Raw genomic sequence first — 27,065 nt, forward strand, 5'->3', positions numbered from 1 at the left:
CACGTTCCAGTATCCTGTTTGTTGTTCCTCAAAGATGAAGTTGTACTTCACTTAGTGAATGTAATTGTCCCATAGTGTTCCTCTCACCCAATCAGAAGTCTGATAGGGCTGTGTTTTCCATTCTCAGATCTTGGACTTGCCTGGTGGACTTGGAGGGCTTGAACATGAGGCACCTGTGGAGGCCAGGTGTGAAGGCCCTCCTGCGGATCATCGAGGTGGTGGAGGCCAATTACCCCGAGACTCTGGGCAGGCTTCTGATTGTGCGTGCTCCACGAGTCTTCCCTGTACTCTGGACTCTGGTGCGTACAGCATATTTTTCCTCTGCGTGTTACAAATACTGAGATTTTGTACCTCTCTGCTTAGCACCAAGCCAAGGCCTAGGACACACCCAGATCTGTGAAAGCAGTTTTTTTCTGTTCTTTTCCTACTGAAGTATTAACCCTGACCATTATGATAAAGCATCATTTGAACAGAGTGGGTAAATAATGGAAGTAAGCACATTGCCTCTCTTCTGCCTCTGTCTAGGTCAGTCCCTTTATAAATGACAACACACGGCAGAAATTCCTTGTCTACAGTGGTAACAATTATCAGGGAGTGGGAGGACTCGTAGATTACATCGACAAAGAGATTATCCCTGACTTTCTCGGGGGAGATTGTCTGGTAAGCTACTTTACTTCAATCACATTTATAAAAATAGAAAGGGTGATTTTTTGAATATGAGTTCTTGCAGTTTTTTTCTGTTGGAAATGAACACCTTGACCTTTTCTATGTAACCTATTGTTTATCACCCAGGTGAGGCATCTTACCATAATAGTGTGTGGAAGGTGTTGGCTTGCTTCATGTTGTTGACTGTGCTGTACTTTATACTTTTCAGTGCAACGTCCCAGAGGGTGGCCTAGTTCCAAAATCCCTCTATCAAACCGAGGAAGAGCTGGAGAATTCAGATCACATCAAGCTGTGGACAGAAACCATTTATCAGTCAGCTCACGTCTTCAAAGGAGCGCCCCATGAGGTAACACAAAGCACAGAAAGCAGCAGTGCAGATTACAGAATATCATGATGAGTTCTTGCAAACATCTGAGGTCATCACTGAAAAGAATGCACTCAAGGAACAGCATTTGGCAGTACTTGTCTCAAAATATTGAATGGTCCAGTCTTATGAAGGAATGTACAGTGTGAAATGTAACAACATGTTTTGGATTTATTGAAGATCGTCATCGAGATCCTGGAGGGCTCCTCTGTCATCACCTGGGACTTTGACATCCTGAAAGGGGACCTGGTGTTCAACATGTTTCACTCCAAACGGTCCCCACAGGCTGCCAAGAAAGATCCGTCAACCTCCACACCTGGCGTTAACAATGTGCAGCTGATTGAGAAGAGCTGGGTGCTGGGAGTGGACTACAGCATGGTGGAGTCCCCCCTCATGTGTCGAGAGGGAGAGAGCATCCAGGTCCATTTCTAATATTACTCTTCTTTGCCACCTTTCAGAATCAGAGTTTATTGGTCAAGCATGCTTTTACACACACAAGGAATTTGACTCCGGTTCCAGTGTCTCTGGTAGTGCTTTCATACAACGTCAAGGTGGCAGCAACAAATACCAAACAACAGTAGTGATACAACAAACAACAAAAGTAGTGCAGGATACATACATGGAATAAGGATGGAGTGAATGAGGTATATAAAAATAGTGCACAGTAAGTTCACAGCTATTGCACAATAAGTTTAAGTGTACATGAGTGCAGGCTGTGGGTCTGTACAACTATTAGTTATAGACTGTTAAAACTATTGCATTGTGTTACATATAGCTATTGCACAATACTTAAGTACCTACAGTCACTAAGCTGTCCAAGCCAATTCAGTTGTATACAACACTCATATTGGCCTTGTTCAAAGGCAGTGGGGTCCCTTTGGGTAAAGCAGGTAGTGTTTTAGCCGGTTGTTAAGGATAGGCTGTGTGGCTTAAGGGACACTTTAATAACTTGCTTAAGGACAAGGCAGGGAACATCTGATGATGACCCTTCAACTTCTCAACTTGTATGGTGTGTCAGCCCCAACTGCTGAATATCAGGAATCGTAATATATGTATTAGGCATCATGCACAAGTGGCGTGGTCATAACTACACACTGTTGCAGGGTAGCGGTGATGCAATTACATCACAACCATGTGTTACACAGCTGGCCAACGCTGCACATCTCCATTACATTTAAACATCATCAGAAATTACAATGGTTTTATGAATGTATGAGCAGAAAAAAGATCAAATCAACTGAGGAACCTAGCTTACCAAAATAAGTACATGAAGATGTATTCTTGGATGTTAATGTCAGTTGTTGCTGGCTGCCGAAGTGGATGCAACACCAGGATAGCCACAATTGTGGATGTGTCAGAGTGGATGTGAAAGCAGCAGTGTGTGTCCGTCTGTTGTGTGCAGGGCTCTCACATCACCCGCTGGCCCGGCCTCTACATCCTACAGTGGAAGGTGAGCGGCCACGCCTCCGGCTCGGGCACCGCCCTGCCCCGTGTGGATGACGTGCTGGCCTCCCTGCAGGTCTCCTCCCACAAGTGCAAAGTCATGTACTACACCGAGGTGCTGGCCTCCGAGGACTTCAGGTAAGGGCTCCATAAGCCGCTTCATAATCTGCTTCCTTGGGAATTAATGCATTCATAGCACTTGGAGAGGAAACAAGAGTACGGCCAACCGCAATAAGCACAGTGCACTTCAGGGGTATGTAGCCAGAGCCCCCTCCCCACAAACTCACTCACACACACACACAAATAAAAAATCTGCACATTCTGTTTGTTTCAAAGGAGCCAGTTTGCCAGAAATTATGTCATCTTATTTATGCTATGTTAAGTCAGAGATATTGAATGTTCAGTTTGGATCCTAGAATATGAAAGGTTATATTTATGTTTTGGAAGAAAATTTACTTCATTTACATATGCTGTATTCATCAATTACTATCTGCAAGCTGGTATGTAATATCAGTAACTTGCAAATATTAGTATTCCTTCACTTCACTTTATATAAACAGTGAAAAAACCAAGTGAGTTACCTGCAATTCAGGACATTTTGTAAATTGCTATTGACCAGTCTGTTGCTAAACTGCCTGGTAAATGGGAATTGACTGGCATAGGAACTGACTATAAACATACTATTTTTTTCTTTGTAAACTCATTACAGTGCTTTGAGTTTGTTGCAAGTGCTTGTAGAAGACATCCGAATGTGTCTGTGTGCTTTTCAGGGGTTCAATGACCAGTCTGGAGTCCTGTCACAGCGGCTTCTCCCAACTAAGTGCTGGAACCACCTCCTCCAGCCAATCACAGAGCAGCTCCCTCATCTCCAGATAGTCCTTCAGGACTGGGGTCAGAGGGGCAGCTCCAACATGAGCTACACACACACACACACACACACACACAGAAACCCATCCAAAACAATATTCATACACATGTAGGTATATATGCAGATGTACTCCACACAAATATCCACACAAGAAGGGCTAGAAATACTTGAGGATACAACAGTTTGTCACTTTATGGAACAGTCCAGGTATTGTAAGTTGCATTTGAGCTACAATTTTTTTAAGTGAGTATAATGTAGAAAATTAATGTACACATATCTGACCTCAAAGGGGATTAGAGAAGTACCTACAAGATGTATTGATTATAATGAGATTCATAATCTATTGCAGTAGATATTTTTCTATGATCTTATAAGAAATAGAGCCACTGCAGGTGTGTCATGCTGTTGACATTCTCCAACCACCTATACTAATCAACCCTTGTTTCATATATCCATCATCTGGCAATACAATAGAGTAGTTAAAGGTGATGTGCATGGATAACCAGTATGTAAGCCTTCTGTAGTTGCTGCTGATATCTCCCATTTCCATGTTTCATTTGTTTTAAAACGAAACAAAACCGTCCAGCTCACTTTAAAAGCACAGGCGATGTGTTCTGGCATGTTTTCAGTGCAGTTCTGTTCTTAATAGCATGTACCAGAGAAACTGCAGGAGCCCTGTGGGACTCACTGAAAACTGCATATCACTGCACTGAACTGTGCGATCTTAACTAGCACAGGGCTATACTCTGTAAATAGATTTCACATTTTTGTGTAATTTAAAGCCATACTCGTTTTATGCTGTAGTGTTCAGGAGAATAGAATGTAACTGAAAGAGAAAAAACTTCAAGACAAAGGACCTTTCAATTACAAAAGGGCTTTTTTATAGCAATATTGATGAAGCACAGTAGATGTCGATGACTTCTGAGCCAAGAGGCTTTTATTATTTCTTGCCTTAAAACTCCATTTTGATTTGAAGTGAAACAGCCATTAATTGGAGTAAGTGACTTACGTAAAGAGGGGATCTGATTTTAACATGAGTTATACTGATAAAACTTTAAAAAACAAACCATAAAACAAAAAAGCACATTTGAAAAGAAATGTTTTGCTGAATTTTTAAGGCTCTTTTTAAAATTATTACTCATTTTTTTTAACTGGAAGAAAGTTCAGCATGAATACAGGGAGTTTTCTTATGTTCAGATGAAGATTGTAATAGTGATGATTATAGTTGACAGGGCAACTGGATGATGTGACAGTATGTGGTTATTTGTTTTTTGTTTTTTTTTTTTTTAATATAAGGTCTTGGAAGAACTGAAGAATTTTTTACATAATTTACAACTTAATAGAGCAGAGCTTCAAAGCCATTAATAGCGTGTCCACTGTTTCTACAGTAGCTAATACTGCATTCAATACTGACATGAAAATGACAAAGTAATTTTATGAAAGGAAGATGAAATATTATTATGATGTAACTGTACAGAAAATGTTTCTGTTACTACCGTATAATAAACAATTGCGAAGAAATCCCAGTGTTTATTCATATTTGGTTCCACATTGTTTAAATACAGCATTGACACCCTCACAGAAGGCATTCACTCTCAATGCATCAAACCTCATAACAAAGAAGCTTTAATTACTTGTACTTTATCAGGATTAAGTGTCTGTGAATTACACAAAATTAATTTATGAAATGATCAGAGACGAAACACAAACAAAACAAAGGAAATTCCATTAGCCTTTGAAATTTCACAGAGAAAACTAGACTGAAAGCACAATCAGTCCCCAACCTGCCCCATCGCTGGTCCCTAGTACCCTCAGGTGTGGATGAAATGGACCCACTTGTTCCAGTTGGCCTCCTGAGGGAAGATTTTACCGAGCCTGAGACAGCAGTCCACTGTGGGCTCATAGAAGGGTATGGCATTGTCTCTGAGCTTCACCCCACCGTCCTTTACTTCAGGAATATGGGCAGGAGAGAAGAGAGATGCCCGGGGCTGTCCTTTTATGTATCTCTTCAATACACATCCCATCTCCTCCAGAGCCTGGACAGGAAGGGGAGAGTGGAGTATTAAACTTTTAGGAGTATTGCCACAAAAAAAGTAAAATAGGGAAGTCCACTCCTAACAACTTACTGTTACCCAGAATCACAGCTGAAAGTACAAAAAAAATGCGGTGGCTTTCTGAAATGCATTATGTTAAAAGCAGTTGCTGTAGGTATCTAGACCATATGCACAAGCTAATCAAGGGGTGAGTGCTGGGTACCTTCAGAAGGTCCAGGACGACCACGGGCTGCAGCACACCCTTGTAGTGCTCCACCAGGAGTGGCTCTGTGATTCCAGGCTTGGACATGATGTGGTACAGCAGGGACTCCAGCATCCCTTTACACACCGGCCTGTTGAGGCCCCCGTCCACAATGCGCCAGGGCCGGCTCACGAAGCTCACCTTTTCATCCACGCTGCTGTGACAGGGGACAATAGAGCTGAGTCAAGCCGCCGTGCACAGAGAGCCCAGAACACACAATAACACACCTAGCATCTCCTCTTGAATAACACAGCCACTCAAAGTCACCTTGGAGCAAGGTAATGCACCTGAAACACAGTTGTTATACACGTGGTTTATTTAAACTGATAAGAGAAATTTCTCTGACATGCTTACCTTGTGAGAGAGCTGCTATCTTTATCTGCAATGAAAAAACATAACAGGTTTTTGCATTTGCATGGAGTATCTGGGAATGAATAGGAGAGAACTTAAATAAGCTGCTTTTGTATACTAATGGAAAATTTCCAGTGCTGGTTTCCATCTGAAACCAGCACAGGACAGCCCTATGGAATGTACTAACCTTTAGACTGTGCTGTGTCAGTCTCACTGGAGTGAGCAGCTGGGTCATTAGGTAGAGAAGTGGTGTCCTGCGTCAGCCCCTCCTGTCCCTCTGCCTCCTTATGTCCCTTTTCTTTAGACAACTCCTCGGTTTGGGCTGTTATCACAGCTTCTTGGGCAGTGCTTGTTGTTGGCTCTTCTACCTCCACTGGGAGAACGGTTTCCTCTGCTGGGGGAATGCCGTCTGTGTCTGCTTGTTTTTGTGTACAGTGCGGCTCTATCGCCTCCTCCCCCTCAGCCTCCATGGTGGCTCTTTTCTTTGGCGGCGTCAGCTCCTCCTCCGCTGGCTGTAGGCTCCTTTTCCTGGGCGTGGCCTGCTGTGGGTAGAACCCCTTGCTCTTCGCGGTCAGTCTCTCGGTGGTGTGGAGCAGCCAGGGGTCTGCGTACTTGATGGCCACCAGGCGCACAGAGTTCCCTCCAACCTCCAAAACCTCCTCCAGATTGATGAGGTCCTGTGCATGAGCACAACATTCAGATGCACAGCCCAAAATGGCCAGCACTGATGAGCAGTACCTTCCCCCCAGAGAAATCAACACAATGTTCACTTAGGCCACTGAGTACTGATAGAAACCACTGTGTTTCTCAGTAGGGAGCACACTAAAGGAAAGGGATGTCCCTGCCCTCTGACACTCACCTCCATGTACTGCTGGAAGCTCCTGGTCCTGCCGTTCTGCGTCTCCTCCAGCTCAGAAAAGCTGTGGCTGAGTTCCAGCCTGTCGCAGCCAAAGGCACGCGCCTCTTCAATGGCGCTGCTGATGTCCAGCACGGCCTGCAGGTCCTCGGTGCTATAGCCACACTGGGTGATGCACCAGTCGCTGAAGCACTTGAGGCGGCTGGAGTCGTTGCTGGGCCGTATCAGGCGGGTGAAGGCCTTGGGCAGGCATGCCTCTCCCCGCTGCATGTCATCTACCACGCTGGTGGCTGAGATAAAGAGACAGAGGCAATGAGGGTGGGTGAGAGTTACAGGGCGTGAGGGTGAGAGGAGTAAGGAAAAGAGAGAGAAAGATATGGGAGGAGTGATAAAGCAGAGGGAAAAAGAGAGAAAGGGAGAAAGAAGGGGCCTCAACAAAAACAGGAGTCCCATGAATCTGTCGTGCGAAGACAAAAACAATGACTGACAGGAACAGTTTTAGACTGAGCCTCACATTAAATGAGTGACTCATGACAGTTGCTGAATAATATTAATAAATGGTTATAAAATCATGAAGAAGCAGTCCCCCTCCACAGCCTTAGGGGTACAGCAGCAGAGGGAGCGGTCCAGCGATGGATAGGACTTACATGCGGTGGTGAAGAGGCCATGGGCAGGGCTGCTGCGCAGCTTCACCCTCACGGTGCAGGAGTTGACCACCACGTTGTCATTGGTGTTGAGGTTGCGCAGGCTGACAATGCCTGGGACGCAGTAGCCCCGCATCAGCAGGTAGTTGGTGTGGGAGGCCTGCCTAGCCTTCACCTCGATCTTCCTCTTCCCTTCAACCTCCTCTGCCTCATCGTCCTCATCTTCGTCTGCCACATCCTTCACAATGCTGAGAGAGAAGGCAGCGGTTTCTAATTCAGCGAGACAGAGCCTCCAAACCCCTTACAGCTGGTTAAATATTTATGCAAATTAGGGGATACACGTTCAACATGGACATAGTAAGGTGTCGGGGAGCATAGATTATATATTCAAGATGGAGATCTATTCTTTTCTATGTTTTAGTTCATTCACATGCCAGGATGAGAGATCAATATACCCACATGATTTCCTTTACTACTCAGATGGTGTTCAGGGACATCACTGACTCTAGGTGTAAATCTGGGCTTGGTGATGCAACACACGTCTGCTTTGTCTCATGTCATGTTTAATGCTGCTTTCATGTCCCTATAAATACAATTTTTTTTAATTAACATTTTTTCTAGCTCCTGGTGTATTTATACAGTATTGTATTTCACACTTTAAGTTGAAGTCCCAGTTTTTATATGTTACATTGAGGAATCAGCTGGCACACATCTCCCATTACCTCTTCACCACCTCGTTGTCCATCATGGTGCTGTCCACCACCACGATCTGCTCAGGGATGGACACGTCCACAGCAAGCAAGCCCATTATCATGAGACTAAGGGCGGCCACGCAGGAGCCCCCAGACGCATCCAGGGGGAAGAGGACCGAGTCTGATACGCTCTCTGGCTCAGCACTCTCCTGGTCCTGGAAGATGAATGTGTTGGGCCTGTCCTCCCTCCCTGCGCTCCACAGCATCTCCAGGAACTGGTAGGCCTCGGTGCAGATCGTGTTGGGGATGCGCCATGAGAAGCACCTGTTGGAGGGCCAGGCAGGGACACAGAGCAAGAGGATACCAGGTCAGTTACTGCACTGGATGACTTGTGACACCACAGTCCCGTCCTAACACACTTTCATTACTTAATGCATGCTTAATGCATGCAGTAAAGTGCATGAGCACATTCAGACAAGAACCCGCTTAGGGATACCACCTACCAATTTCCTACACACTCTGTGGCTCAAAGGCTGACATTACTTCAGGTCAGTGGAAGGAGTTGACAAAGATATGAATCTAGGGTGGCAGTGTAGAACAGTGGTAATGAGCAGGACTCATAACCAAAAGGTTGCCAGTTTGATTCCTCACTGAGGCTGTTGTTACCTTAGGTAAGTTACTGTAGTTAACTCAGAATTTCCTCAGTAAATATCCATCTGTATAAATGGGTAACTTGTAAAAACTGCAACCTATGTATGTCGCTCTGGATAAGAGCATCTGCTAAATGCAAATAATGTGTAGTCATACAGAACTAAACAGAAAGAAAAAATGGGAAAATTTCTATGCATTTCATGTTTGTTAGGGGCTAAAGTTCCAAATATTGGGCATTAGTGAAGCCTAGTGGCAGATGTGCTTCCAGGGTAGAGAGTTCCCACCTGTAGTAGGACTGAGACAGCTGGTAGGACATGGGCATAAAGGGCAGTGCCCGGCTCTTCTTGGGTCCCAAGACCTTGTGGACACGGCGGCGGTTAACAAGGCCCCGCCTCTGACACTTGAGAAAGGCCTGGTACAGAACGTCCTGATTGTACCTGCTGTACATATGGAAGGTCTAACGGACCAGACAGAGAGAGAGAGATAGAATGAGACAGAATGACACAGAGAAAGATAATGAGTCAGAGACAGAGAGAAAGACAAAGAGCAGAGGAGGGGTGAAAAGACACCAATTTAAAGGTCAGTGCTTTTTGCTTGGTGCAGAAAAGTGACTACCCATGTATGCAGGGTCTTGGGGTTTTTCATTATGATAAAAGTAATCAAAAAAATCAATGGGACTGCATAAGGATTACATGCTGGGAACAGCTGACATACTAGCAGGTATTTGTCTATTTACCTGAAAGGAGCGACAGATTTTCATCTGTGAGTTCGACAGCACCAGGGTGCTCTGGATCAAGTTATTGAGAACCAGAGCATGGATGTCTTCATAACTGCAATTACAACAGAGCTTGAGTCAGGCCTCAACAGAACATGTGTATATGTGAAATGAACCACTGATTAAGACTGCTACCACCCACCTAGTCAGGTCATCCTTTGTGCTCTCCTCCACTTCCTCTCCAATGGCGTACACCTTGAACCTGTGAAGAGTGATTGCATTTAGAGTGAACAGTCTTAAAGCTGTGCCTCTTTAAGACTGTTCTCCACGTACCTCTTAAAGAGCTCCTCTTTGCTGTCTGGGATATCGAAACCACAGTCCCCAGAAGCATCGCTGAACTTCTGCTTCAGCGCAGCCACAAATTCTTTGAACTCAGAGGCACATACCTACAACAGCACATCAATCCGTGAATGCAACAGGAACAGTGCTAGCCTCTGATCATTTCACTTCTGCTGTGAAAAGACGATAACTCAACTTTTAAAATGCAGCAGTTCAACCTTTTTACACCAACAACGTCTTTCCAGGTTAATAGCATACCACCCTTAACAAAAAAGGTAACAGATTTGTTGACACTTTATGTGGGTTTTGAAGTTAATGAACCTGAGTGACCGTGCTTTGCATTGGACACACAGAACTATGCTGAAATGGGGTCAGAAACAGATTCATTTGCTAATTGTGTGCATTTTAAAATGCATCAGAACGCCAGTCCTACCTCTGGGTCCTCATAGTTGTTGCGCCTGTTTTGAAATTCCTCAATGATGGATTTATCTTGATATACCTCCGCCAGGCATATTCTACAGGCAAAAAAGTAAAGCAGGGGATAAAAATATTAAAACAGAGGATTTGTTAGCGAATTAAAGGGATGTTATCAGACCAGATGGTGTTGCTTCTGTGCTGTGATTAAGGTTAAAAAAAAAAAAAACAATCTGAAATTGAAATGTTAAAAATGCTAAAGCTCCAATGGCACAGATGTGTGCCCTCCTGAGGCAAAGCTTCAGAGGGTGAAGTAAAATCCAGAGGAGGCATGCAAATAATCCAGTTCACAAAAAGCTGGAGCCCCCCAAATGACATAAGAACAGGGACAAAAACTGTCGCCCACCTGAAGTTCAGGTAGGTCTGTGGGTTCTTCATGATGTAGCGCGATCGCCGGCCCACCGACAGTGAGGTCTTGTCCAGGGACTCCTCGAACTGCGCGTGGAGGAGGTCACGCACCACTTGCCAGGGAACGAAGGGTTTCCTAATCTGTGAGACAAACACGGCAACGCATGGACACAGGTGGGGGGTGAGGGTTCTCAGAGTAACTAGTTTTAGAACATTTGGTCTATTTGAAAGCACATCACTGCTGGCATTACCAGCATCCAGTGCCAAACAAGGCCTAATGACAGCATGAGGGAGGGACCAGGTCAATTCCATATGAATATTTAACAGTTCCCCCAAACTCTTTTCCATGGCTGTGCTACCTTGCGATTGAGAAAATGGCTGGCAACACGACACAGCAGTAGAAGGCTGTCTTCCTGCAGGGTCCAGGCCACGCGCTGTCGAGTCATCCTCTTCAGAGCGATCAGGTCGGCCTCGTCATGGAAGGGGAGACGGATGCGCTTGTCCTGCTGGTTCCCCGCTAAGACACGGCACAACAGACACGGCGTTACAAATCAGCCCCTCTGCGCAGAGAAAACCTTTTGCTTTCGCACCGCCACTGTGCCCGCCAAGGCTACGACCGCTCACCTCTTTTCCTCTTCCTCGGCTCCTTCACCGTCTCAGTCTTCAGTCTCTTGCGCTTCTGCTTCTTCCCGCCCACGACGCGGCTGTTCCTGCTGCTGGGCTCGGTGGTGATCTGGACCTCCTCCTCCACCACCAGTGCTTTGGAGTCCGTACTGCATTTCACTTTACTTCCTAGGGAGAGCAGAGCAGCACAGTCAGCGACACACACACAGACAGACACACACAGGAAAGCATGGCACAGCTCCACACGCACACACCAGAGTCTACAAACACAGTCTACACAGACACACACCACACTCTCATGCAGCCCACTGTGTAATCAACCCAATCTGTATCTGTATCTGTGTAATCTGATGCATTCACACACTCTTTCTCTCACTCTCACACACACACACACACACAAACACAAGAAAATCTCAGGTTTAAAACGAAGCGCCTTACCACCACACATAGACAGAGGTAAGGAATGCTTTGTGAGGAGGTTGTTCAGTCGGAGGGTGGGGTTACTCTCTAAGGTGCTGCCAGGCTGAAATGAAAGATGGCAAGTGTAAAGAGCACACACATACCTGCATATTTCATCAGTGACAAGTGTATGCTGGCATGTGAGGGAGGGAAGAGAGTGGAAGCACTGACCTTTTTGGGCTTGGACAGGAGGTAGCTTGTCCAGATCCAGTTGCGCTTCAGGTGAGCAAAGAAGCAGGAGTCTAGCCCCCCTGCGCCCAGACCGTCCCCAGGAATCACACCATCGTCTGTCACGTCTGCACTCCCCCTTTTTGGGCCATACAACACTTGCTGTCAGTCTCCAGACCACACCCATCAGCATATTATTCCAAACATATATCCATATCGTTTCATCCCATCATCATTTTGCTCCACCCCATTAACATATCATTCTGCCCCCACAAATGTTTAGTTCTGCCTCCTTCAACATATTGCCCCACCCCCATCAACAGATCGCTCTGCCCCTATCTCCAGCCAAACTTACTTTAGCGTGTATGCTATTCTTGAATACTTCTGGTCCGGCCGCTCTGGCTCCATGGCCGCTGAGGTGTCAAGTTGCTCCTCTCCCTCCTTCTCATCAGTGGTTTGGCTTGGCTTTGAACGTGAGCACCTTATCACACCTGCACAGGGAACAACAATCTGCATTCCCACAGCGACCATTCTGCCTGAGCATAGCTTTCTAAGTTGTTTTTATTTGTGTAAGTGTTCACATTTGACCACAGGGTGTCATCATTGCTCAAGCAGAGAGAATGCCACGCAACTCACACTGCAGTTTTCAACCCCCAATCAGAGAGGGTTGAAATCAGCTGCTCTAAACAGTACCACACAGTTCACTAGCATAGCTTCAAAGGATTAGTGATAACAATACGGGTCAGGTGCTGGGTAAGCAGTACTTCCACCGACACTTCAAAAAAGGACACAAATGGAAGAGAAAGTACCTAAAGGTGTGTTGAGGCAGACACACTGCAGGTCAAACCAGAAGTTCTCAACATCCTGGAGGGTGTTGAAGGTGTAACTTCGACGTTCAAAGGGCCTGGCTGACACGGCCAGATTATAGTGGGGCTCGCACGTGGTGGTGTCCACGATGGTGCCTTTCCTCTTCACATATACAAAGACCTGAGACAGATTTCCACAGTAATAAATACATACATAACCCCTTCATGCCATTAAGGTTCCACTCTTATCTCGCAGCAATAATCCTTTTTCGGGTGTCTGTCCTTTATATAAGCACTTCACGTACACAGATTCTTTTAGAAGAAAATCTACCTGATCTTTGTCCTGGAATTTTTCAGTCGGTCCAAACTGCAGGAGTCCCATGTAGCACAAACGCTGCATGCTCTCGTAAACGCTAAAGATGTACTTCCTGCAACACACACAAATCATTGCACAGTTGAGCTGACACAGACCTCTAATTGTCCTTTTGCTGCAGAATGACAAAATCATCAGGTGGACAAAGAACAGCACCACCCAAAGCTCCTGGTACCTTTTACCTTTTATACAAGAGTTGCCTTTTCATCTTCCCTGGCAGGAATCTAATGAGAAAGTGTTGTTTCACTGGGTCATTCAGATAAATGTCCAAGCCATCAACCTGAATTCAATCACAGAGGTAAATTACATACAAGTGCTGTAATACAATATTATACACATTAACAATTACAATATTGAACACAGCTTTATCATTTTCAGTCCGGGCTTTAAAGGAGAGACGCCTTTTTAAATTGTCTTTGGCATAAGTCCTAATCCTATATGTATACATGTATGGATGTAAAAACGTACACACCTGGTAGTTGACTTGGATGATTTGGACAAAGACGGAGAGAGGAAGAGAGAGCAGGATGTCACTGGTGAGAGCCCAGCCATAGCCAAACTCTCTGTGCAGGGGTGTCAGGGGTATGTACCGTTTCCAGGACAAGTCATCCACGTACACTGGCACAGACACACACAGCAGGACACATTGATGCCTCATGCATTTCAGTCGTATGCACTGAAAAGATAATCAGACAATTTCTCTTTGTAGGGAAGACTTACCAATCTCTCTGCCCTCCTCACCCTGCACCAGAGACGAACACGGATCAGGGGAACAGGCTTTCTCTTCAGAGCTGGCGTTCCTGCTGCTGGACCTGTCCCCAGAGGGCAGGGCCTGATTTGATGACTCAGTAGATTCGGGAGTCTGACCGGCTGCTTCAATGGGACCTGGTTCCGCCTCCTGTTCCCCAGTGCTCTTGTTCTCGGCTGGGGACCTCCTCAGTGGATGGCCATAGATGAGGTACCACAGGAACGAGTGTGCCAGCCTCAGGCGAAGCATTTTAGGTTGAAAACCGCGGGATCGACCAAGACCTGGAACTACATCCAAAAAAAGTATTTTAATAATTTCTCAAAAAATCACTTCAGACATTACCATTCAAAACTTCCACAAGCTTTCTTATGTGACCAAAAATCAATCATTCTTTATGCACACTAAATACATTTGGAGAGCATAGTGCAATACGGTCTTGATTACCAATGGAAGGCCTGAAGTCCTTCAACTGCTTGATTCCCATCTTCTCATCTGTTTTGCTCCTTGGGGTTTTGGAGGGGCTGTCTGTCTTGTTGCTACGTTCATCCCCTCTCTGGGCCTCCTTGTTCTTCACTTCCTCCTCTTCAGTCTCTTTCATCCTGTTAGGGCGAGAAGGCACAGCACCTTCACACCCTAGAACAAGCACCCAGTGTACATCTGCAATGTACAATGCAGTGGTTCCGCTCTGGTTTCTCTTCAGCACGCACAAATCTTTTGCCTTTTACTAAAGATTTCCAATAAGAGGAACAAGGGTGAGCCTATGCTATTTTTGGAGTCCCTGCTTTTAGACAGGGCATTTTCTTTTTTCGGGCTGCAGTGAGGTCTAGTGGTAAGGAGTAGGACTGGCAACCAAAAGGTCGCTGGTTTGATTCCCTGACGGGGCACTGCTGTTGTACCCTTGGGCAAGCTACTTAACCCAGAATCCCCTCAGTAAATATCCTGCTGTATAAATGGATAAAAGCAATGCAACATAATGTAATGCCTAGTTCAAACCATGGAGTGATACCACATGACGACTTATCAGAATGCTCCTCACCGGTGTGCCGAGTAGGAGCTGGAGATGCGGAAACGGATCTGTTCGATGGCACTTCTCACCAGGGGATCGTCTGGGCTGATGGAGGGATGGACCACAAACTCTACCTGATACACATATAATAAAAAATAACAAATAAAAAGCTGTGCCTAAAGACTTAAAGCTTTGAGCTTGATGAAGCTGAGCAGTGGTGAATGGAACTATTTCTTACATCCATCATAAACACCAGCACCGTTCCGGGGTTACATGTCATCGCCGTATGTTAGTACACACCATCAGCAAATCCACATTCACTCAAGCCCTGATTATTTTTGCTGATACCTTTTTGCTGATGCCATCCTGTATGATGGTAGTGCATAACACTTTGAGCATTCCCTCTCGGGAGAGGCTTCTCAGCAGTCTCATTATTGACTTCTTGCAGCACTTGGTGGATACGCCATCTTGTTTCTCCTCATCCATGATCATCTTCTGCAACCTGGCCACAGGAACACAGTTGTCAGTGAAGAGTAAACAAAAAACTCAACCCCAACACCGTATACGAAGGATACATCAAAACCAGACCATCAGCACAGCATACACACTGTAGTAATGCTGTTCCTATTGTCTAGCCTTGCTCACGTGTACAAGCTGTCAATGATTTTGAGGCTGCGGACAGCTTCAATGATGAGGTTCTTGCGTTTCAGCAGCCTGTATGTCTGATGAGGCCCATCAACGTAGCCGGTAGTTTTCTTTGCTGCAACACTGCATGGCTGCTAGGACAAGAAGAGCACTTTTGTAAGACATTTGGAAGGAGGGAAGAGGAAAAGAGGAAAGAGCAAGCAACAGCCTCAATTAAGCAACAACAGAATCAAAGAAGCATAAAAAGGCAAAAAAAAAAAAAAAAAAAACACCTTCTGAATGACAATTTCTTCTATGACTGTCACACAGGCATCATTTTCAGCTCCGTCGCTGCTGCTCTTGCTACTGCTCTTGCTGCTGAGGTTTGTGGTCTGACTGGAGGTGGCATCCAGACTTGGGTCCGACTCCCCCCGCACCTCACTTATGTCACACCTGGTCAGCTTCACCTTTGCTTCTTTGATCTCATCTCCACGCACTTTCAAAGAGGGCGGGATTGTTTCTGTTACACAAGGAGTGCGATGTGAAACACAGGTAATCAAAAAAAAAAAAAAAAAAAAGTTACATTCCAGTACTCAGCAGTCCACTTGATATAGCAGCAGTGTGTTGAAGAAATACTTAAGGAACTGGGCCCTTAAGACATTGTGGGTTAGACTGCCAGGGTGCTCCCAAATCCTTGAGTGCGTTACTTAACCTGAAGGACATAGGCACTAACCTGAGTCTAATGGGACCAACTTTGGCATTGCTTTCCCTGATTGCAATATGAGATCTATGTGATCCAATGAGAGTAAACGTACACTGAAGAATGGGTGGGGGGGTGTAATCAGCTACAGTCTTAAAGTTGCTGTTCTTACACCATCACCTGTAGAATCCAAAATCTAACAGCGATTTAACATTCTATAAAATAATCATATTTTTGAAATTTGAAAAACTGATCTATTTCATCAATTTTCAACAAACCTCAAGGGCCAAAAATATAGCAGTCTTTACTAAGAGCTTTAATAGGACAAGGTTGTGACTGCATGTTTCATACATCAAGTATTACAGTATCTTGAAGGACACCTGGGCAGACACAAAAACAACATATTTCAACTACTTCATTTAACCATATCTTAGCAAACCTGCACAGGACAAACCTTTCAAATTCTAAGAGGATAATATCACAGTTCCTCCATTTCACACAAAATGTCACTGTAATGGTTGACAGATGGTATTCAGCTGGATATGAAGATATGTGTTTAGTAAACTGTGAACATGAGCCTGAAAAAGAAAACTTGTGCCGAGCAAATAAACAACTCCATGTGTAATGCACACTCACTCTTAATAGGCGTGGAGTGCTTGACAGTAAAGTCCACCTTGATTTGCTTTAGCGGGGGTTGCTTGCTTTGTTTGCCGTTCTTGGGATTTTTCTTCATATTTTTTGTGCGTTTTTTAGAGGCGCTGCATTTTGGTGGTGGCTGCTGCTCCTTCTCCTCTCTCTCTCCATCCACCTCCTCTCGTTCACCTCCAGGACACACACTTGACACAGCCTCTGTGCACAGGGACATCTCAGCCTCTGACCCTGCGCCTGACCTCAGCTTCTCGCTCCGAGCCTGCTCCCTAACAAACTGCCTGTTCAGGTCGCTCTGCTCCACATAGACCTTGCTGATGTACTTAGTGGTTCTCTGACGCCCTTCATCCTCCATAAAGCCCTTCGGTGAGATAGACAAGCAATCAGTCTTTGCCTCCAACTGTACTTCCTCTGTCACAGGAAGCTACCAACACAGAGTATACAGCAACCAAGACAAACTTAGGAAGAAAAAAAAAAACAAGCCTACCTTGATCATGTCATTTCGCTCCAGAAGACGACATATCATACGTCCTTCTAGTTTTCCCACGTTCATTCGCCCTCGAAGAGCAGATTGGGAAATCCCCTTTGTTCCACTGGATACAACTGTTAATGAGAAAATCTAGCAACGATCAGCTCTTTTAATGCTAAGCTTGGTTTTTCTTGCAAAACACAAGTTGAAATCCATCTATTCACAAAAACACTTTGCTATCACATGTTCACTTTTCTACTTGTAATTTACAGAAAAATGAAGACACTGTTCTCCATCTGCTTGTTACTATGATCCACACTAGTTAAATGTGAGAAGGTGAACGCACTTAATTCGTAAGCCTGCATCAGCATGTCTCTCTCCATGACCCGACGGTCCGCATGAGGCATCTTCCTGCCACCATCCTCTTCATCATTTTCATCATCGTCATCCTCCTCCTTCTTCCCATACTCTTTCAGAAGCTTGAGGCATCTCACCATAATATCAGTTCCTGCAGGGGAAACACACACACACAGTGGAGCTGATCTTGTGTCCTTTAAGAGGTCATTAAAATCCTGGTCCCTTGTGGAATGTATGTTACCTCTCTTGGTCTTGCATGGCCCTCCATCTGGGTTCAGCTCCTTCAGAGGAACGCACATGATCTGCACCAGTTTTGCAGCCATCATGTACTGATACACACGCTTGAACGTCCTCTCGCTCACACACTGGACAAGAAATGGAACCAGGCTATCAATTTCCACTTCCCTTACCTTGTTCTCTACTGTTGCTAATATCAGTGTATGTTTCACCACTGTTTTAAAAGCCTCTTACCAGTTGCTCTCGCAGCTTGATCATGATGGCAATGTTTCCTGGACTTGCTGCCAGTATATTGGAGGTTTTTTCCATTAGGATATCATACTTGCTCCGCCTGAATTATTGTTCAAAATATAATGCAGAAATGTTCAAAGACTGACTTTCAAGACACTTTTTTTCTTTTTTACTATTTCAATATATGATCAAACACCAACACCATCAAAGCTCTTGTAGTCCCACAAACAAACTTCCATTTGGTTGTTGTGTGATACTGAATTTTATAAGCAGTTGAGTTAAGCTCTTTCAGTAGCTTTCCCAAAATGAATTACATTCAGCACAGGGGCCACCTCACCTGTCCACATGGAACCTCTTCAGAAGAAGCAGGATGGAATGCTGCTGGCCACCAGTGGACAGCCGGATCACATGCGACTGGAGCGTGATCAGGCCATTCCTGTCCAAAGACTTCCTCAGGTAATGCATTTTCCCTGCATCCATTCTGATGGTGTGAAACAGAAATGCAGAATGTCACACACTCATTTCAGCAGGAGTGGCAAATCGTGGACATCCAAGGTTGCAGACTAACAGGATTTCCAACACAATTTAAATGGCAACTAATTTCAAAACAGGCAGGCACCATAAGGTTGTAACTGAGTTAACAAACTAGTAAGTGTTTGGCTGGAAAGGAATCTCCTGAACACTGGTAATCCAAGGATAAGACAGGACACTGGGCACTTAGACCAGTCTTCTCATTCTCAGTAATGGTTAGACAAGAAAGTACACTAGTAAACTGAGGAATGTATGAAAATTATTAATTCATATTGGTGTAAGTAGAGATATCAGCATTTGTACTTGAAGGCTCTGCTGTGCAGATCCCTCTGAAGTTCTCCCTGCCATCTTGCTCTTCCAAGTCGTTCCAAGATGCAGTATGAAGAATCTGCCAATTTCAAGCCAGGATCGCCCTCAGGACCAATCAAAGCTCTGTAACGCACGATTTGAGAGGCGACCACAACGAGTTTTTCTCCCCATCTGAAAAACGTTGAAAAATAACAGTAAATTACAATGTTATGTAACTAGTTGGCTACCATGGATATTAAGCTTGTTTACTAGTCCATGGTTTCTTACTTATTAAAAGCGTCTTCAAGTGTGTAGTGTGCTTTAAAGTCTTCAGTCCTTATAAGACTAGTAATATTCTTCCTTTCTTTAAAAAACAGACAAGATCCTTGGACCCCGTCTTTGTTTTCCTGAATTACGTGAACAGGGTAAACGTCCTCTCGCGTGTCTGCAGAAGGCGTGGTCCCTCGAATCTCCTGGATTCCTGTCTCTGGGTCGATTTCTGCAAATCTACAAATAGAGAAATATGGAATCCGAATATCAGTGAGCTCATTCATTTGACACACATCATTTAGCAAGACAGTCTGAACATGGATACATGTCATCGACAGATGAGGCAGCAAGTTAGCAAGCTAGTTAGTTAGACGGCTGACTGGTGTGTTTGTTTGTTATCATTAGCTAAATTAGCTAACTAACTATATGACACTTACCGGTCAAATAACACAATTTGAGCCCTCTCTTTTGGTAACGCGTAGAATTCAATATCAGGGTCGCGCACCAACGCTTTCCAAAGATACTCCTTCGTAGCAGGGTCTAACTTCGGAGGAAATTTAGGATTTCTGTTTTCTAAACGAATCCAGAGCGTAGGGATTGTTATCCCATCCAAACCTTCCAAAGCAACTTCATCAATAAGCATCTGGAGAGCATCCATCATCATCAGCAAACGCAGAGTTGCTCAGGCGTTTATGAAATGGGGATCGAGCGACTAAAAATACATTAAGGCAACTCTAAACGATGTCATACATTGAATCTGGAATTTAGCACATTAGTAAAACACCTCCTTGCTGCAAAATTACGCTGCATGCTAGCGTTAGCTAGCGACATTTTACGAAAGCTGTTCGGGTTCCGTGCACGTGACGTTCCTCGCATTTCACCTTTGACATTGAGCTCTACGTCACGTACATATTTGGAGGCGCTTGCACATTTTCTGACATGTCAGTGACGCAAGGAATCTAAAACCTGAAAAAATGAATCTGATTCTGGACAATCATTATTTGAGCAAACTAAAAAAAAAGATACTGATGTTAGTTGTTCTTTTTGTGATAGACATCCTCAAACGTTGCTCCATTTATTCTGGCACTGTCCCTATGTCAAGTTATTATGGCAAGATATTTGGTTTGTGATTGACCAAATTTATAGTGATTTTTCAACACTCTGTTTGGATTTGTTGTATATTATAAGTTTAAGGAAAAACAATTTCACCTGATAAATCTGATTATTATATTAGCTAAATTTCATATCCATAAATGCACGATCACGAAGAATAAGCCTCTTTTTCTAGTGTTTATGAGAGAATGTAGAAAATATGTTAGCTTAATTGATCATTCTTCTAATAACATATCCTGAATGTATGTACTTAAATTATTTTTAGACTGTATATTTGATTTGATTCCTTTTATGTGTAACCTTTCTTCCCCTCGTGGTCATTTTTTTTCTCTTTGTTCATTGTGTGTTATTCATACTTTAAAAATAAAAAATTGATAGAAAAAAAAAAATCTGATTCTGGAGTTGGAGTCCAGTCTCCACAGAGTGCGCAGATTCAGTGACGTACTGTATATATTGTGAGAGTAAACCATGCAAATGTTAGTTTAGTGCTGAGTGAACTATTCGGATGGTTTGAGTATCTAAAACCGAGCCAAGTGAGAGCATGTTTTGATTCAACTGGATGCTAAACATATCATCCCTTACCAAACCGTTATAATCAGTCATTTGGCGCTAATTACGTGAAATGCTTCTTGCTTCGCTGAGATGTTGTGTTATAAAGGAAAACTGTATTGTCGTAGATCATAATTTGTTGCCGCGTCCTCGTCGTCGTCTTTTCTACCTTGCCCTTATGTTTATACTTGTGTGTTGTGTGTACATATGCCTGACAGGAGAAATGCAGATGCTACTCTATTTTTGTTCCAGATAAACTGAAGATGTATGAGAGCTTATAGCAGTTTTAACAAAGTTGTTGCAACTGCAGCTACCTTCTTCCCTTGACAGTACAAAAACGGTGATCTGGCCCACCTCCAATCCTGACTCAAGACTATTTAGCGTTAGTGTTAATTATTCAGATCAAGGAACAACTGTCCCAAGCATAAACTGTCTACAATAAAACAATACCTACACCTATAGAACGACACGAATTTCCGCAGACGTCATGCGACGACGAAAAATTTAACAAACGCGTCAGCATCTATGGAAAGCCGAAAGGGTAAAAAAAAAATGTTTAGGACCCACGTGTTTAAACCTCAATGGTAAGGAGTTTATTCCTGTGCTGTAGTACATAGGAAATGTCTGCGTATTGTATGTATCATATTTTGAAAAATACCCGATTACACATACAAGAGCGTTTCTTTATAGCATTATGGTACAACGATTTACAACTGAACCGTAAGATTTCTTGGTTTGTGTGGCGAGACACGGTAGGCTAAATGCTTTCGAAAAATAGCTGGTGGGTTTTTTTTTTCCCTATCTCCGCTTCCATTTCGACGCGACTGAGCATGGCTCCGTCTCCAACGCTTGGAGAAATATCCAAACAAACCACAAACCAATAAGAAGATTCTAGGGGTGGGGTTATGAGTAGCAATCATTTGAGCGCACTGAACCGGAGAAAAAAAACCCTTTGTGCAAGATTCAGACCAACAGCGGGATACATTTTTTGTGATATTTGTAATCTCAGATATGAAAGGAGTGTTTTAATTGAGTTATAGCTGTAGACAGCCTATGCCACAGTTACACGCTTGCACAAAGACGCCACACTATGTATTAATAGTGAAGTTAACTATTCCGTTTAGTATTTCATCTTGACCGTTTACTTGCATTTTGCAGTGTTCTGTTAAAGATTAATTTTCATAAAACTGTTTTTACATTCGAGTTTAATGTTGGCTTCATTAAACTCGGCCTTTGCACTTTTCAACACATTGATTTGATACACGCAATGATACTTTAGATATATTGGGTTACTTGACACAACATGTATCAACACTGAGCAGATGGCTGAAGATTCAGACTTAAACTTAAGCTTAAACAAAATACATAGCCCTTAGTTTGTTTCTAGTTTGTCACTATATGTACTTGCATAATAATTGATTTACGAGAGTTTACCAGTTCTATGTGTTATTACTTTCCAGTAAGTAAATGCTTGAGCCACTACTCAGGAATATAGTGGGCTAGTTTTCCATGAATCAAATTAAGCCAACTTCTGGACTGAAAATTACTTTGAATGATAATCCACGTTCAAAGTGATATATACAGGGCATAGACAAAATAACAGAAACACCAAACAATATATGAATGTCTATTAACTAATGACGAATTGGGTCATCCTTTGCAACCAGAACCACTCCTTCATGGAATGTTGCTATACACGTTTGGAACTGTATCTAGTGGTATATTGCATGATTCTTGAAGACCCTCCAGTTCCATGTGAGAGGAAGGAGGTGGAAATCCATTTCACACCCTATGTTCCAGAACTCTGCATAAAGGTTATATATGATGTTTGGATCTGGTGTCTGGGGAGGCTATGGAACGCATTTGACATTTTCGTTGTGTTCATGAAATCAATCTTGAATCAGTTTAGCAGTGTGTATGGGAGTGTTAGTGACTTGGAATATGGGAAACAATCTTTGCATCATACGTGGCACCTGTTTGCCAGATATGGCTGTATATTCCTTGGTTGTAATTCTACAATGCAAAGTAATAATTGGACCCAATGACCCACATGATAGCTCTCTGTACCATAACAGATGCACTACTATGTTTAACAGTTGGAAACAGGTAATGTGGGGTGAGGGCTTCCTTTGGATTTCTCCACACATAAACCCATCCCAATTTAAGAGAAAGAGTAAAAGATGACTAACCAGACCATATTGCTTTCTTCAACTGCTCAGAAGTCCGGGTACTGGGCTCATTAGGGTTAGGGTTAGTTATCAAGTTATTTGTTGATATGCATTGTTGGTTACAAGCAGTTTGAATAGCAGCTCTACCATAAATATCAGCTTTGCAAAGCTCACAATATACAATATCTTGGTCACAGACCGAGTTTCAGTTCTGTGGTAATTTTTGGTCATCTTTTTGTAGTTTTTAGCAACCAGCAGTTAAATGTCCTTCAATCCCTACTCGTGAGTGTTGACTCGCAGTCACTATTCCTCTTTCCTGATGCAGTTTATCCATCGTGATTTTCTATACTGTTCCCGTTGACACATTAGATAATTTTCCTGTTTCTATGATTCACCTGTAATTTAGGCACCAATTATTTGACCTCAAGATCTGTTAGATCTCTCATGTTGCTTTCGAAACTCACATATTAAAGTGTGGATTTAAAAGTACCTTTTATGACAGAAACATATTGGTAATTAGTATACATATTGACATGAAACGTGTAGTCTCCTTTTTAATGGCAATTAGTTACTTCAAAATTCTTTTTGCTTTTTCATTTATAGGTATGTATATTGTCTTCATTTCACACAATAGTGTGTTAAACAATGCCAGCCCCAGCAGTAAAATGGATAATGATTCTGTAACACCATTACCATCATCTTAAAATAAACATCATTTAAACTTTCAGTTAAAACAATCACCCTTTACCAGTCTTACTAATGATTACTAGTATGTTCAAGTCTCAGACTCATCACAGAAAGGTCAATTAAGTTTTCCATGGTCCTTGGGCCCATGTGTGAGTAGTTAACCGGTGATCATCCTGTTTGATGCGATTCATTACCTACAGATTTTACATACCTGTTTCCATACACTAGTCTGTCACAACATAGATGGCAGACTGTACCACAGCTGCTACAGTCAAACAGCAGAAGCTAATCCCATTACAAAACTGCATATGTAATCCAGGGTGTTCCAGGCTTTACTGAATTCAGTAAAATATATATTTCAGCTACTTAAGTCTTATTTGTTGAAACTCATAACACAGAGATTTCAAAAAGCACAAGTCACACATTTGTTTAATTTCTTCTTTATTGTCCAAGTACCTTTTAAAAGATAACTGTACAAGTCAGCACACTGAAGTATGACCATGGTACTAAATATCCAAATGTGCTGCTGGTTCAAGACACATGAAAATGTACATATTTACAAAAGGGCATATCTGGACTGAGATAATGCAATGTCAGTTAAAAGTCACATCTAACAATGTTGGGGGGAAAAAAAGAATTTGTCCCTGGTTGAAAAGCAAACCTTCTGACATTTGGGAATCACACAGCAGACACACAAGATTGCAATATAAAGGCACTCTGTGATATACATTTACAATACGGCCACCTTAAAACAGGATAGTCACTTATGGGCTTTCACAGTAATTATGCCATTTTACTTTCCGTCATCTGTGACTACCACCAACAGCATGCTGACAGCTACAATCCAATAAAGAATGGGGGGGGCATAGCCACTTGTTTTAATTCCTATTCCAACGTTTGGAACATTCCGAACTCCAAGGTTCTGGAGACTGTAGAGAAATGTGGTTTGCATTATCTTCAAAATACACATATTTTAAAATTTGTGTTTTCAAGGTGTAGAAATTCATTCACTAGATGTTAACTTTGTACAGACCTGCAGATTAGAAAAAACCATCTAAATAAATATAAAAATAGCTTTTGGAGAACATTAACATTCCCCTAAGTAGGATGAAGATATATGTATGTACCCCCAGTAATTTAGCACTCTTGTATAATCTCCTAATAATTCCTATATTCCATTCTCCTTCCTAAACAATCTAAAATATTAAACATTCTACCTCTGACACCTGTAGAATAAAATATATATTATGCCATTCTGTGCAACTGTTTTGAATTGAGCTTTGAACATGAGGGAAAGAAAAAACTAATTCTTGCAGATACTGTACAAAAGTAGTAAAATAAACTTTTTCAAACAAACAACTGATTACAAACATGTCTTTAATGTGTACGGTGCTCTTTGGTGTTTTATGATCCAGCAAAAGGTGGATCAATTTATACTAAAGGTAATTAAAAAAAAAAAAAATCTACCAGGCACCAGGATTTAGCCAAAATGAGCTGAAAAAGGTAAGACTTGAGAATATTCAGTCTTTAATACATTTAGGTATGCGTAAACATGAATTACATTAAATCTAAACAGCCCAACAGCACAGGTACACCACTGCTCAGTGCTCCAGCATACAGCCAGTCCCTGCAGAATGACCGATCAGTCCTTTCCTCAAATCAGTCCCTCTCACCAACTGCCCTTCACATGCTTCCCTTTCACAACCTGGCATTCCCCTACACTCCTGTCCCCAAACAGTCACCTCCTCAAACTCTTGGACCATACTGTTGTGGTGAAACCTTTCACACATTCTTGAGTGTGTGAACAGTAACATACTTTTCTAATGTCAGCTGTTAAATATTGCTTATTTTGGTATTTATTCAGAATAAACAGCATAATTTAAACATTGACTGGGAAACGGTTTCACCAGTTCTGAACTGTTTTTTCTTTGTTCCTACATTTGTGGAATACATTCTCTGATTTCCTGATGTCAGCATGGACCTGCTTCAGCATGTGAATGCTCTGAAGCACACCTGGATCCCTTCTCCATGCATGTCCCAGCAGACACAGGCTATGTGGCATCATTGTGAACAGAACAATCCAAGAAAGAGCAAAGCTTGCAGTGAATATTTACCCCACTGGGTGAATGCAGTAGGCATGGTAGGCATCACTTTCAGCATTCAGAAATGCATGGGTGTATACGTTCACACCGCATAATATTGCATTTTGTGCAAGGGTCTGGGAGGTTTACAAGCACTTGGGAGAAGATGGGCAATTAAAGGATGCAGGAACTAAAAGTAGTACACTACAAAGAGAATGATCTGGATGCTTAAAAAGAGCAACTCAAACAAAAGAGTGATCACGAAATGGAACTGCCCATTCACTGAATGCAAGGGGAGCAAACCAATTTTTTTAAAAATACTTTTAAACCTTTTTCTGTTTTTTGTTTAAACAGATGGCCTATACACATCTGGTAAATTTAGAAGTACCTGTACATATCAAAATTACAAGAAAGTATTGTTACATTACAAATGCTACTTTCCTTCTATTACATCATATCAAAAATATGCAGCTTTAGTAAACAGATTCAAAGTACAATTTTTCTAGTACAACTTTACAATGCTACCTTACAGAGTTAGAAATATACCAAAGAAAATAAAATGCTGCATCATTCCTTTTTAATTATGTTGTTTTTCAAAATTTCCCACAAGATGCAGTTTCTGCTGTTAAAGCACCATTTATTCTCCTAAGCACTGAGCAGCGGGTAGAGGAAAATATAACCTCTGTGCAGAAGTGGAAGCCTATAAAGTCTATATTAGATTTCCCACAGTGACACTTTCCAACCTCTGCTTCTTCTTGAATTCTCCCCTCCAGCTGATCAAGACATTCCCTGTACCATATAACAGCTTCGCCCTTCGATCTCCACTGAAACACGTTCCCTTTCACTCAACAGGACCCCTTGTCTTTCTCCACTCCCCGGCCTTCGCTTCTGATGCGTCTCCCACTGTCCTCTTCAGTCGATCTTTTCCACTTTGCCGATGATCTTCTCCTCGAAGATGGGCAGGATCGCATCATCTTCGCGTACCTCTTCGAAAACCACACCACAGTCAAACTCATCGCTCACCTTCTTGAAGTAATACCTAGAAAACATTCATACATATCAAATATGAGCTTGCAGTTCTCCAACAATGCATACAGAGCTGTCTGATACCATTTTAATAATATATTATATTAGAATGTATTATATATTATAATAGAATGAATGAAGGACAGAAGTGTGGGGCAGCAGTATAGCATAGTGGTAAGGAGCAGGACTAGTAACT

General features: G+C 42.8%; 3 protein-coding genes and 1 non-coding gene across 9 annotated transcripts in view; 2 read left to right on the top strand and 2 right to left on the bottom strand.

The window, feature by feature from the left end:
• LOC118785141 (SEC14-like protein 5) overlaps positions 1-4,792 on the top strand; it is a 28,617-nt gene extending 23,825 nt beyond the window's left edge. The window contains exons 10-15 of the mRNA XM_036539694.1: positions 128-299; positions 526-660; positions 875-1,012; positions 1,211-1,450; positions 2,433-2,611; positions 3,244-4,792. Coding sequence (XP_036395587.1) covers positions 128-299; positions 526-660; positions 875-1,012; positions 1,211-1,450; positions 2,433-2,611; positions 3,244-3,349 — 970 coding nt within the window. The 3' untranslated portion in view covers positions 3,350-4,792. The remainder of the gene's footprint in view (positions 1-127; positions 300-525; positions 661-874; positions 1,013-1,210; positions 1,451-2,432; positions 2,612-3,243) is intronic.
• A 342-nt stretch (positions 4,793-5,134) lies between these two features.
• Positions 5,135-20,109, bottom strand: LOC118784930 (general transcription factor 3C polypeptide 1-like). Of its 3 annotated transcripts, none has more exons than XM_036539428.1 (37): positions 19,683-20,109; positions 19,264-19,482; positions 18,991-19,167; positions 18,494-18,637; positions 18,160-18,256; positions 17,930-18,053; positions 17,678-17,839; positions 17,350-17,465; positions 16,851-17,223; positions 15,808-16,034; positions 15,536-15,666; positions 15,239-15,392; positions 14,921-15,024; positions 14,329-14,483; positions 13,857-14,171; positions 13,609-13,754; positions 13,319-13,416; positions 13,095-13,191; positions 12,767-12,944; positions 12,313-12,448; positions 11,961-12,096; positions 11,769-11,853; positions 11,331-11,498; positions 11,066-11,223; positions 10,705-10,847; positions 10,318-10,399; positions 9,879-9,991; positions 9,748-9,807; positions 9,567-9,660; positions 9,115-9,287; positions 8,210-8,503; positions 7,491-7,735; positions 6,847-7,133; positions 6,175-6,664; positions 5,991-6,015; positions 5,598-5,793; positions 5,135-5,377 (listed from the first exon to the last, which is right to left on the bottom strand). In XM_036539428.1, the coding sequence occupies exons 1-37, from the start codon at positions 19,907-19,909 to the stop codon at positions 5,153-5,155; spliced, it is 6,354 nt and encodes a 2,117-aa protein (XP_036395321.1). In that variant the 5' UTR covers positions 19,910-20,109; the 3' UTR covers positions 5,135-5,152. The 3 variants fall into 3 exon arrangements, with proteins under 3 accessions (XP_036395321.1, XP_036395329.1, XP_036395311.1); XM_036539436.1 differs by having other exon boundaries at positions 5,598-5,790; positions 15,536-15,669; XM_036539418.1 differs by having other exon boundaries at positions 15,536-15,669.
• On the top strand, positions 14,565-14,679 carry LOC118794220. The gene has a single exon (XR_005005754.1). It is a non-coding gene; the product is annotated as a U5 spliceosomal RNA (small nuclear RNA).
• Positions 20,110-26,491: 6,382 nt separating the features above from the next.
• Positions 26,492-27,065, bottom strand: part of LOC118779117 (axin-1-like) — a 29,531-nt gene continuing 28,957 nt past the window's right edge. For 3 of the 4 annotated variants that reach the window (XM_036531040.1, XM_036531023.1, XM_036531048.1), the window contains exon 10: positions 26,492-26,882. In XM_036531040.1, coding sequence (XP_036386933.1) covers positions 26,756-26,882 — 127 coding nt within the window. In that variant the 3' untranslated portion in view covers positions 26,492-26,755. The remainder of the gene's footprint in view (positions 26,883-27,065) is intronic. The other variant, XM_036531032.1, reaches the window with a different exon arrangement.

Source organism: Megalops cyprinoides, chromosome 1 (genome assembly GCF_013368585.1).
Source record: "Megalops cyprinoides isolate fMegCyp1 chromosome 1, fMegCyp1.pri, whole genome shotgun sequence".
In the NCBI taxonomy this organism is placed as follows: domain Eukaryota; kingdom Metazoa; phylum Chordata; class Actinopteri; order Elopiformes; family Megalopidae; genus Megalops; species Megalops cyprinoides.

Bases quoted from the DNA above. Each gene is read 5' to 3' on its own strand.
- LOC118784930 (XM_036539418.1), bottom strand. From the start codon at position 19,909: ATGATGATGGATGCTCTCCAGATGCTTATTGATGAAGTTGCTTTGGAA. The intron at 9,808-9,878 runs GTACGTGGAGAA...CACTCTTCACAG, and splicing joins AAAGAGGAGCTCTTTAAGAG to GTTCAAGGTGTACGCCATTG. The intron at 9,288-9,566 runs GTAAATAGACAA...CTGGTCCGTTAG, and splicing joins AAATCTGTCGCTCCTTTCAG to ACCTTCCATATGTACAGCAG.